Source organism: Camelina sativa, chromosome 16 (assembly GCF_000633955.1).
Source record: "Camelina sativa cultivar DH55 chromosome 16, Cs, whole genome shotgun sequence".
Classification (NCBI taxonomy): Eukaryota; Viridiplantae; Streptophyta; class Magnoliopsida; order Brassicales; family Brassicaceae; genus Camelina; species Camelina sativa.
In genome coordinates, this window is record NC_025700.1 from 19689975 (window position 1) to 19703404 (window position 13430).

General features: G+C 33.5%; 2 protein-coding genes and 1 pseudogene across 2 annotated transcripts; 1 reads left to right on the forward strand and 2 right to left on the reverse strand.

Moving 5' to 3' along the window:
* Nucleotides 1–2030, reverse strand: part of LOC104753845 — a 4087-nt pseudogene extending 2057 nt beyond the window's left edge.
* Nucleotides 5627–7495, forward strand: LOC104751331 (myb-related protein 306-like). The gene is made up of 3 exons (XM_010473253.1): nucleotides 5627–6109; nucleotides 6230–6359; nucleotides 6549–7495. The coding sequence occupies exons 1-3, from the start codon at nucleotides 5977–5979 to the stop codon at nucleotides 7264–7266; spliced, it is 981 nt and encodes a 326-aa protein (XP_010471555.1). The 5' UTR covers nucleotides 5627–5976; the 3' UTR covers nucleotides 7267–7495.
* Nucleotides 11707–12463, reverse strand: LOC104751334 (mini zinc finger protein 1). The gene has a single exon (XM_010473254.1). It carries the CDS (start codon nucleotides 12284–12286, stop codon nucleotides 11981–11983), a length of 306 nt encoding a protein of 101 aa, XP_010471556.1. The 5' UTR covers nucleotides 12287–12463; the 3' UTR covers nucleotides 11707–11980.

The following is a 13430-nucleotide window of genomic DNA, read 5'->3' on the forward strand; positions in this document are numbered from 1 at the left end:
TGCGATTCAGCCAATTGTGGGATGCGTCTTGGCTGCTTTGAAGGTCCAGGTTCATCAAACTTTGTTAAAGCATCTCCAAGGCTTTTTAGTGTCACCTCAAGTTTTTTACTAGCCAACTGATCCTCCTGGTTCGACCAAGTCTCTTCAGAACTGGAAGCTATTTTCAATTTAGCCTTCTGAACTTGGGTAGTAATATCTTCAACATCGTCATAGCTAAAACCATGTATCTTCTTTTTCTTGGAAGTGTTCTTCTTCTCAACCTTAACAGATTCCTTCTTCTCAACCTTAACAGATTCCTTCATCTCAAAGAGTGGAAGATTCTCTGATATCTCATCTTCTTCCTTCTTCTTCTTATTTTTGACAGTGTACACCTTCCTCACCACCCTTTGAACTGGAAATTCATCATGTGATGTCTGCTTCATCTCAACCATCCATGACTGCAACCAAACAGAAACATGATAAGTGAAAAAAAAATCAGAATGTGATAAGTATATGATAGACATGATAAGTTTTAAAACGTGAAAAAATCAGAACGTGAATAACTCTTTTTTATTCTAAAATCAGAAACATGATAAGTTTTAAAAAAATCAGAACGTGATAAGTGAAAAACAAATCAGAACATGATAAGTTTTAAAAGCATCAGAAAGTGAAAAAAAAAACTGAACATGATAAGAGAAAATGTAACTTACTGGTGCTTTACTTGTTCCCTCATCATCTTCAATGGTGTGCGAAGTGGCATCATTTGGTACATCAGCGTCTTTTGGCTCTTTTCTTTCTTTCTCCACTGCTTTAATTCTCTCACTCATCTTCTCTTCTAACACATTCATTTTTTTCTCAACAAATGTTTCAAATTTGCTCTCCAAAGAATCTATTCGACTGTTGATGGTTTTCCCCATGTCAGAAATAGTCTCATTCATTTTCTCAATCGCCCTCCATATATCAAAAGAAATTGACTTCTCATCCTTGGCATCCTGCAATAACATCTTCGTTAATATCATAATAGAGAAGACAAAAAATGGTAATCATGTTAACTGAAGAATAACGAAACCATACCTCCATGTTTGTTAAATTTTCTCCTTCTTCATATTTGGGATCACTATCTGTCAATCTCTTTTTCTTAGGATTGTACCCTCTGTCGTCATTCTCCTTAGCAGCTTCAACTCTTCTTTTCTTCTTTTTTGAACTTATACCAACTGTTTTGACACAACTCCAAGCATCTAGAGAGAAACGGTTATGAATGAGATCTTTAAGTAGCTCGTCTAGGTGTGGATCCGTATGCTCATCTGCGTCCAACCATAGAGGATACATGTTTTCCTCTGAAACATGAACCATATGCCTAACACGAACCTGTGAAAAATATAAATTTAAATTCATACAAATTATAATAACATGTGAAAAGTATGTTTTTTTTCAAATATAGTAACAAACTAGCACCACTACTAACCTGTCCGTGCAACTCCTTCTCTTTTTTGATGAAGTTTGTGAAGTTGATACGTTTTTGAGATGATCGCCAATCAAGAAGTGGAACACCAATCGTCTCTGTCCTTCTAAACCCATAACTTTCTCCTATACCAGCAACACTCTCATATAGCCAAATCAACATAGCATGAACACACCCATGTATGGTGTATGAATCTCTATCATAGTCTACAATCTTAACAGAATTCACTAGACTACTAAAAGCCACCCGACCCCATGGATGTTTTTCAAAAGCAACTGGATCTAAAACTCTCTTAGCGGTCGCCAATGGGATTCTAGATGTATGATGAATTCCATGTACGCATACTGACAATAAACATAACCTACCAACCATCATCCTCTTATCAACATGCCATGTTTTGCTAAAATCCATCACCTTTAGCAACTCACTCCACATAGGACCATCAAGGGTTGTTGGTATTTTCATTTCTTTCCAGAAATCATGGTGATCAACATCAAAGTTGTCTAAAGGGTCAAATGCATCACAATTTAAGCTTGTTATCTCCGCAAACTCATTTAAAGAAAATCTAATTGGCCTATCACCGATCAAAGACCAAACCTCATGAATGTTGTTGATTCTTAGCTGATGTGTTAGTAGAAAATGAACTTTCTGCGCCGCCCATGTGTATTCCAATTCAGCAAACTTTATANATCTTAACAGAATTCACTAGACTACTAAAAGCCACCCGACCCCATGGATGTTTTTCAAAAGCAACTGGATCTAAAACTCTCTTAGCGGTCGCCAATGGAATTCTAGATGTATGATGAATTCCATGTACGCATACTGACAATAGACATAACCTACCAACCATCATCCTCTTATCAACATGCCATGTTTTGCTAAAATCCATCACCTTTAGCAACTCACTCCACATAGGACCATCAAGGGTTGTTGGTATTTTCATTTCTTTCCAGAAATCATGGTGATCAACATCAAAGTTGTCTAAAGGGTCAAATGCATCACAATTTAAGCTTGTTATCTCCGCAAACTCATTTAAAGAAAATCTAATTGGCCTATCACCGATCAAAGACCAAACCTCATGAATGTTGTTGATTCTTAGCTGATGTGTTAGTAGAAAATGAACTTTCTGCGCCGCCCATGTGTATTCCAATTCAGCAAACTTTATAAACACTCCAAGAGATGATTGCTTCAGTTTCTCCCACACATCCACCCCTAATCCTTCTCTCAAAATTCCAATTTTCGACACAAAACAGTTGTGGTTCATGCTCCTATGTTGGAGAGGCGATTTCCCTTCTTCATACAGTAGAGGAGGATATTTGATGCTATTGCTTGAAGATGTCATTCCTAAATAATATATCAAATCTCTCATTAATACAAGTCAAAGAGAATCCGATAAACAATTATATCAAAAAACAACAAATCAACACAGAAAAATATATAAAATCAAGACCAAATTCTTCAATAACTAAAGACCCAAAATATATAAAAAGTGAAGCTCATGACCATCAATTGAGACTTGTGGACAACAGTTGGAATTGAAACTAGTGACACAATATAATCATTTCTCTATTACTTAAAAATGTTAGATATCCAATGATCTCAAAAGAGAACTACTTACGTAACAATTCATGGCCATTTGGTTACTATATATTCTAGAATTCTGACACACACTACCAACACTCAGATGTAGTATAACTAAAACCAAACAAGAGTCACCAAGAAAAGAAGAAAAAAGGTTTGTTCAGACTATTAGCTTCAGTATAGACATCAAGAACCAATGTAAAAAACAAACATTCAACTCTCGAAAGCAATAATCTTAATCTGCAAATTATAAACATTTCCATAGTTGATCGAATCCTGTAAATTTACTAACAGAAAAACAAAAATCCCATCCGTGAAGAAGGATAAAAGATATACCTGCTTTTAGTTTCCACAATTATCTGCAAATGGTTGATTTAATCTTCTGTTAACTCCAATGCCACTTGTATATCAAATCCTCCTTAGGACTCTAAAATCATACAAACATCATACAATTCAATGGAAATCAAAGAACTTGCATAATGTAGACAGGGATAATTGGAGAAAAAAATCATATCATAAAGCCTAACCGGAATTATGAAGCTATTGAGGATCAAGACCCAAAACAAGAAGCCTAATCCTTCCCACCGAATCTGTCACAAGAGCAAGATCCAAAACAAAAATAAGGTTAATCTACAATTGCAATTAACAATTCTGTTTATTCTTATAATAATCCAATTAAAAACTCACCGCCGGAGAAAATCACCAACCACCGAAGACACTAAATTCTTATTTCGCCGCCGGAATTCTTTAATCCAACTACGCTGGCGTCTGTAACTGGATGGAGCAGTGAACACCGGTGATTACAAATCACCAACCACCGAAACCGCTAAGTTCTTATCTCGCCGTCGGAATTCTTTAACCCAACTACGCTGACGTCTGTATTTGGATGGAGCATTGAACACCGTGATTACAGCTCTTAATCGTCGGTGGAAGATGACGGCAGATCGGGTTTTTTTTGGGGACTGTAAAACCTCTTCTTCGTTCTTCGCCGGCGGACGACACAAAGTTTTCTAGTGTTTAAAAAAAAATGTCGGGTTTAGGGTATTTTGATTTAATCGATTTTTTTTTGTTTTATTATTTAATTTTTTATTTTCTTTTACAGTTTTAATTGGACTTTTGGTAATTTAAACACTAAATTGTGTCATTTTAATTTTTTCCAAAAAGAGAGTGTCAACCTAGCAATATTTTTATAAAATTATGTCAATGTGGTCTATTTTCACAAAAATAAATAAATAACTTCAATATCATCAATCGTCCAAATGTTTGGATATATTGTCATTTGAAAAGTTAAAGGACAACAATTTACATTCTTAGTCGAGATTGATCTTTCTATTTTTTAAATAGAAATTTTAAAACGTCGAAGAATAATTAAAAAAATAGAAATAGTACTCAAACAATAAATTCATCATTTAATTGATAGATCGACGACTAGACACCAAGTAATGAGTACTAGAAAATGTCATTTGAAAGGAGATTAGACTATTTGCTTTTCTTTTCTTTTCTTTTAATAATTAACGTGGATCAGATTTTTCTATATGTAACTTTTTTAAGAATATATATACGTGGACGTTATTATGCCAATCTTTAAGCCAAAACACCCAGTTACCCATCAAACAAATATTTAAATAAACTGAAAAGTACGTGAACTATGCGATAGGGTTTCTAATACTCCAACAAATAGCTATTTCTGATCATTATTCATCGCAACAATGTTTTGGTAGGATAATAATCGTAACTTTACATTATTTTATCAAGTTACTAATGTAACATCTTCATCTTTGTTATGACATGGATACAGCTGTCGTTTAAACGCTATTAAGACATATGACTTGTAATCTTTGTAATTTGAAAAGGAGAATCTGCGGGAAACATTTGCAAAAGATGTCTGGATTTGGCACCGAACTTATGAACTATTATGCATTATTCTTTTTTTTCTTCTTTTTCCTGTTTAAATTAGGATTGTTATTTTTTTTTTGGTTCGTGTCAGTATCGAAAACCAAAATTAATTTTGTCTAATGTTGTTCTATAGTGAATCTTAAGAGTCAAGATATAATAAACTTTAAAGAAGGAAAACGAGAAGCTAAGTGAAGGGCTGATTGTGATTTCTCAACAGTAGCATATAGAATCTCACCTACATAATCGGTATATACTAAATACCCGTAATTGCAGTGCCAACCCTTTGATTAGTATTGCCACGTACGTGAAGAGAAGGGCTGACTTGTTGAACAAAGCAAAACAAAATGAGTAAATGCTCTTTGCTGTCTCTTTTAATTCCCTTTTCTCAAAGGCTTTTCTTTCTTTTTTTGGATTCAGCAGCCACGTACAGTAATTATATTTCTTCTATCAATATATATATATATATTTATTTATTTATTTATTTATTTCTTGCAGTTAACTTCAAAATTCATATATAGTCATTTTTAACGGGTTTTAAAGGAGTCAGACTTAAAATTTAACCAATGTTTTCATATATTTATATGGTAAAAGACAAAAATCAATTAAATTTTACAAAAAGAGATAAAATTGTCATTCAAGCGCTAGTGCTCGTTGCGGTTTTAAATATGTGTATGCCTTTATTTCAATGCATATAGATCCAAAGAACGACCCATAACTCCATAAGACTTTGACGCTTGTCTTTCTTTCTCTTCAACATATCCAAAGTCTTTAGGGAAACCTCTATCCTAACAATTAGCCAAGAAAAAAAAAGAGCTAAAGAGAAAGATTTAAACAAAGAAAGAAAGTGAGAACCCTCGTTGCAAAAATCCAATCTTAGAGTCTAACTAGTTACCATTTAGCTTTCACACACTATACCAAAATTCCAATCTTAGAGTCTTACTAGTTACTTTATAGCTCTCACACACACAGAGAGTACTATTTCGACGTGTACACTATATAGGGAGAGAAAAAAAAGAAGGAAACATATATAGGAGACGATCAAGAACGTGTGTGTGAATATGGGTAGACCACCTTGCTGTGAAAAGATCGAGGTGAAGAAAGGACCATGGACTCCCGAAGAAGACATAATCTTGGTCTCTTATATCCAACAACACGGCCCTGGAAACTGGAGATCTGTTCCAACAAACACCGGTCTTGATCTTCTCCTTTCACTTTTTTTCTTCTTTCTTCTTCTTCTTCATATTTTATATCTGTTCTTTAATAGCTTCCATATGTAAACAAATAAAAAACTTATACATGTATGTTTTTCAGGTTTGCTAAGGTGTAGCAAGAGTTGTAGACTCAGATGGACTAATTATCTTCGTCCTGGGATCAGACGAGGCAATTTCACTCAATCTGAAGAGAAGATGATCATCCACCTCCAAGCTCTTTTGGGTAATAGGTACATGACTACAGCACTTCTTTATTCCTCTTTTATAGTATATGATACACGTTGATCTCCAATATATGTGTTTGTCCATCTCCCCTATTCTCCTAATTAACAATATAATTAAGATAGTATTTGACATTCGTTTATAATAATTGGTGCTTTTGTTATTTGCTATCTTTGATTTAATTGGATAACAATCAGATGGGCAGCTATAGCATCATATCTACCTCAGAGGACCGACAATGATATCAAGAACTTTTGGAACACTCATTTAAAAAAGAAACTCGTGACGATGAAGCTTCGAAACGGCATCAACGAAGACAAAACCAATATGGCGGCGACAGATACTGCATCTTGTAATAACAACAACAATAGATGTAATCACAACAAAAGGACCACCAACAAAGGGCAATGGGAGAAAAAGCTTCAAACAGACATCAACATGGCCAAACAAGCCTTATTCCAAGCCTTATCACTTGACCAACCATCTTCATCGATCCCTCTCGATCCGGAATCACCAAAACCTCATCATCGTTCTGCCACCACTACTTATGCCTCAAATACAGAGAATATCTCTAAGTTACTTCAGAACTGGACAAGCTCATCATCTTCAAGGCCCAACACATCATCACGATCCATCAACAAGAGCTCAAGCACCGGTGAAGAAGGAGTTTTTGATCATCACTCTTTGTTCTCATCGAACTCAGAATCTGGATCAGTTGATGAGAAGCTGAATTTGATGTCGGAGACAAGCATGTTCCAAGGTGAGAGCAAGCCAACCATAGACCTTGAAGCTACCACTGATAGTCAAGGCTCGTTGTCTTTGATCGAGAAATGGTTGTTTGATGATCAAGGCTTGGTCCAGTGTGAAGATAATAATCAAGAAAATATCATCGATGCATGTGTCGTTAGAGGGTAAAAATAATGATGACAGCAGTCCAGATTTGTTCTAAGAAAATCAAACATGAAATAACTGTGTAGGTTTACTTCTGTTTCTTTCTTTTGTCTCTGTTCGCTATGATTTTTAGTTATAATTCATTTTACTGTGTGGCTTGCTTGTTGTCAAGTCGTTGAGGATAAAACTGTGATATATATATACTGTTATATGATAAAGTTTAATGTATTGTATAATAAACTAAGCTTTTCTGTTTCTTTGTTTTCAATCTGTATTTTTCAGGATAAGATTTATAATTTAGCCATTTTTATCAGTGATGATATGGTAATAATTATATCACTGGTCAAATTCGTACCCATGCTTCATTTATTTTATATGAACTGTTCGAAAAAGCTTGTTGTATCATTGACAAAAACATGTGACACATAGATTTAGTATGTATGGTTTCTATTAGCACTAAACCGTTTAAAATGCCTATATATGTAATGTTTTTTTACCTGATCACTGAATTGTATGATATCATCAATAACCTAAAATATACTCCAGTGATCAGAAAAAAATTCTAAATGTCGACTTGGACTAACGGGTCTTAATTATTATTTTCAAAATGTGAATGGTACAGTATTCTTTAGTGAAAAAATGGTACTCTATATTGCGATGCCAGTCACTACGAACATTAATGACGATTAGGTTGATCTTACCTACGAACATTATAGTCGTAAACCACATAATTTTTCTTGTAATTGATTTTCTAAAATCACGTTACCTACAAAGTTGACTAATCATCATTAAATATAATTAAGCAAACATGCATCACTCGCATGTATAGTCGTGAAAAGATAATAGAATAGGACTTCTTTTGGTCTTCCTAGAATAGGAATTTGTGATAACGAACAACAATTGAGTATGACTTAAAGTAGAACTTAATACTAATCTTTAGTTATCTACTGTAGCTAACCTTATCAATGTCACAATTAATGTAAATCAGTTATTGTAGTTCTGTTCCACTTGAAAACACGGGGAGACGTTTACTATCATCAAGTCTGGTTTGCCAAATGAAAAATTTAAGTAAAAACATAGGAAATTAAGTAGTAAATTATGCATGGGTTTTGTCATAAAGTTATATGCTGTTTTCCTAATTACTATCGGTTAGAATCATTGCCATTTGACCTAATTATCCTTTGTTTTATTATATAGACTTCTGAAAAAAAAAAAAAAAAAGACTTGTCCCAGTATCGAATTTAAACTATCGGCAAACTTCTAATCATAGATTAATTGTAGCATGTTGTCCAACGTACGTACGTGTTTGTTTACGGTCTGGTCCATAAAGGCAACGTCATTGACTTGGTCAGTAACGGAAAAGAGCCCAGTTTTCTTAAGCCCATTTAAACTAATGGGCCTCTCTACACCTATACATAAGTTCTTTCTTTTTGGCGTGGTCTCTATATCTCATGCAAAAGTTCCATTATATAATTTTTGTTTCTGATCGGATATCTAGTATTTGCTGTTTGCAGTTGAAAGAAAATACGGGTTTCGTAAATGTTTTGAACCTGATGTAGTAATTGGGAGACTGTAAGAGAGTCGGAGCGTTTACTGTTTACAGTGTATGAGGTTTTAAAGTTCACGTCAGTGGCACGTGGTATTGTTGTATAGGTTTGTTATTACGAACCAAAGCTAGGTTTATTTTATTTTAAATAACATGTTAAATGAACCAACTAAGGCTAATTAGCTTTTGCTCTGTAACTGATCTCTCTGGATCGGAGTAACTTATACATGAGGTTATGTAAGCTGTCGATAATTACAAAACCGTAATTACGGAACTCCTAGATAGTGGTTATACCATAACTTTTTTTTTTTTGAAAAACAATATGAGACACAATCATCCTAGCTAAGACATAATGGCAAATTTTCTCATAAGATTTTCGTGCAACATTCTGTTTTGTATATTCTAATAATGTAAAACATATAATGTTGGAAAATTCATATCGAAAACCAGATGTGTGACCTACAATAATATTTTGAAAATGTAGATCAAAGTATGCCTTACCAAATGAATTTGATTAGAAAACTCATCAAAATCACCACCGAAACATGAACTTGAATATTAGTTGAGTGATTTCAAGTAATGTCATCAATGGAATGTTTGTATAAAGAACCGATTGGCTTATACGACTCTTATATAGGTAAGAGTATATATATGTATACTCGTATACACGCATGCGGCATGCTTTTGATCATTTTCTACGTTTTGAATATATTTCTTCGGAATGGATAAAAAAACGAAAGAAGACGAGTGTGAATTGAGGATTAAAAAGGACAGAAGCATGTGAGATTTGAAGGCGGGCCTTTGGAAATCACATCGATCCCATGTATCAAAGGAAATGAACTCTCATCTTCACTTTCAATCATTTTCTTAAACCCATCTCTCCATTGTTAGATAAGCCAAAGATTTCTTATCGCTGTCTTGGTCCACGTGTTTTGTTCATTTTTGGTCCCTTTTTTTATTCTTCAACAGGGATATCATTTTATCTTTCTCATAAAATATATAATTGCCTTGTCATTCCACTATATATCATGACCCCCTTTAAATATTTTAATTCTTTATGTGATTCATTTAGTAAAGGGTTATTTCACCTCTAAGTTTCTAGTCGCACAACAAAATGTGTCCATGAAGATGAAGTTGAACTACATTAGAACTCGGAGAAAGCCTCGAGTGAAGTGCAGGTTTTGATGAAATTTATATAAAGAAAAGTCATAAACCATGGGCTTTTAATTAAGCTTTTGAATGGACCCTAGGGCTTTCCACGACGCTCTATTAGTAAGGGAAAAAAAAAAAAAAAGAATTCCTTGATAATAATCATAGTAATTAGTGGGTGGGTCTTCTAAACCTTGAACACTTACGAAAGAGCCAATCGTCAACAAAAAATGCAGTTTGTTCACCCAAGTAAAACCAATTTGACTTGTTTTTAAAAAAAATATAATATCATTGGTTTTGAATGTCGATTGATTTGGCTCTAATGGGCCTTCACCGATATCAACTTTAAGCTCTCCACGACAATTACATGCCACCTAATTGAAAAGATGGTTCGACTTTAGCTTAATAAAACTTGAATTTTTTATGATCATATGTTTAACTTCTCTAACTAATTTTAGTTGTATACACAATTCACGCTTATTTACGCTCGACAAGAAAGAGTTTGAAGTTTTAATATACATAAATGAATAAATCTTATTACATTGCAAATGATTGGAAAAATTGTGTAAATGACGGAACGGGAAAATGATTTGGCAATATCGCTATGTTTTTATCGATCATGAAACTTTGTTGTGGAAAAGTAATGTTTGCTCAAGATATTTTGCTAACAGCCGACTACAGTATTTTGCAAACTTTTAAGTATATACGTGTCACAAATTCAATATATTAAAAACTGAAATACAGTTCAGAACTTCTGGAGATTCACAATATGCTCTAGTTCTCTTTTCGTTTTGAAAACAAATACTAATAATAATATTTAAAACTACAGTGGTCTTTTCCAACAAATTCGAGTGCCCACTTAGATGATGGCAAAAGCAGCCAATACATCATTTTTTAATCACAAAACCAAATCTTTTCCCATGGCCATAGATTTACACTTATTTAATTGTAGTTGCTTCCTCCTCTTCTTTTTGATTCTATATAGATATTAAAAATAAGTAGACACAAAACCATTAACCTAGACGATAAGAAAACATGATTCGATATGTGGGCCGTTTGTGGTATTAAAGAAATCGCGTACATAATTATACAAATAAATTTCTTGCTTTCATACACATGCAATATATGTATGATTTATGTGATAAGTAGAATTAGATTCAAGAAGCCAACCAAGAAAGAAAAAAAAATGGAATGAGATTCAACTATATATCTGATTTATCCGGCTATGTACTATCAACATCCTCATATATTTCCAACTGAATCTTATTACTGGTAGTGAGTGCACACAAATGCAAGTATGATTATAGATTTCATGTCAATAATACAACATTTGTATTGGTCAAAACGTAAGACGATTCCTAGCTAGTGAGGTTTATTAACATTTCCTGAAACTTATATATAAAATTCAACATATTTAAGCTTCGATCAGCGGTTTAATGTTCAAAGAAAAGAAAAGCGAGGACTACACATGTATTGGAACTTGTACTCGAGCTCTAGACTGATTATATTCAGTTGTAATGTTTTAACAAAGCTTAGACNTTTTTTTTTTTTTTTTTTTGTCAAGCAGACCTCCTATATTCAAAATACAAATTATATATCTCATACAGAAGATCGAAATTTTGCCAATATATAAACTAAAGAATACATATCGTGAGATGTAATAATAATGATCATATCCTGGATGTGATAAAAGTTACTCTCTCCAAATTAACCCAAAAAAAAAAACTATTTTCAATCCAATAATTTATATCAGCAAATGGTCGCAAACATTATATCGTGAAGCTGGCTCATTGTTTGGAAATCAAAAACTATTGTTTACATCACACCAACAGAACTATACAATATGTCAAACCAACAAGCCAATTTTATAAATTACATATATAAATTGATAGATAGATAGATGGGCGGTACGTGAGCTGTTGATATACACAATCAATATTCATATACAAATATCTTCTAAATAAATCATCTTTAAAAATCAATCGATCAATCCAAACCAAAGGAAAAAAAAAAAAAGAAGGAAAAACCCTGTGAAAAAAAAAATCAAGCGTTAGGTGGAGAATACTCACAAACAACCTCCGTATCAACTTCCTTCCGGTGAAAATTCCGGTGACAACCACAAGCGGCGCATCTCAAAGCATCGACGGTTCCTTCAACTCCGGCGGCCATGAACTCACGGCAACCGTCGACGGCGTAACCTCCGATGTTAGCAGCGTGATTCTTCTGGCACTCCACGTAACGGACGTTACTGATGGCCGACGAAGAGGAAGAAGAAGAAGTAGTAGTCCAAGAGGAAGATGTGTTGGAGTTTCTTGATCTCTGCTTGATTACCATCTGTCTTTTCTTCATAATGAACAACTGTGAAACCCTAGCTAGTTTTTATCCTCAATTTGGATCAAGTGGCTCTTTGGTCATACGAAAGACTCTTTATGAAAACGAACTGAAGAAGACTAGAAGGTGTCTACTTGTGATTTGTAAATGTCCTTTGTGCCCCTTTTTATATATAAAAAATAGCTACATTATGACTGTTATATATAGTATTCTAATTTCTAACCCTAGAGGGTTTTAATTATCTATATATATACCTACGGAGTCGACAAAGTGGCTTAAAATATGGGCTACTTTTTTACATAATTGATATTTTTTTTGTTCGTCTCCCTATGTATAGATAGTACTTTCAAATTGATAATTTATGTTTACGACTAAAAACTGATTATTGAGACCGGATAAACTATATCAACTGTTGAAATAATTGATCAAATGTAGACTATTGTATATTAGTAAATATTAGTATGCAATAAATGAAAATGTATGTGGTGAAATTTACAGTATAATTATTTAAAAAAGATGGGGGATATTGTCTCTCTGTCGATAAAACGATATTCATTCTCTTCCATTATTTCACGTATTGTCATGTTCAAACGCGACATAAGGGTATATAAATTTATTATTCTCTTCCATTATGTGTATATATATGGTCTTCAATTCGTTGTCGTCTCTGTAATAATATACTTACGGGTGCCATAGCGAAAGACTATGGAACTTTGAGAAACAAAAATAGTCTCTGAACTCTTAAGAGACAATTTAATCGCCACACATGAAAGACTTATTGGAATTTTTTTTTGTTAAAGGAAAAAAAAAAGTAATGGAGACAAATTTAGTATAGACTATAGTAGCCAACTTTATTTTACCGTCGAGATCATGTGCATTGCATTATATATATACAGATGATTAGTTTATATATATAGAACAGAATGAAATAAATTTTTATTTGAGTAAATAAATTAAATGCGAATCCGACTCAGTCCAACGGACCTGCTCTTCCCACAAGCAAAGAGACAATGACAGATTAACATTGGAATGCAATCTCATTTCTAATTACTTTTTTATTATTATTCCAAACTTCATATAGTCTATATATATAGTTGCAACTTTTCTATATTATGCATTATGTTATGTTGAACTCAACTGGCAATACAATAACGACGCTAAT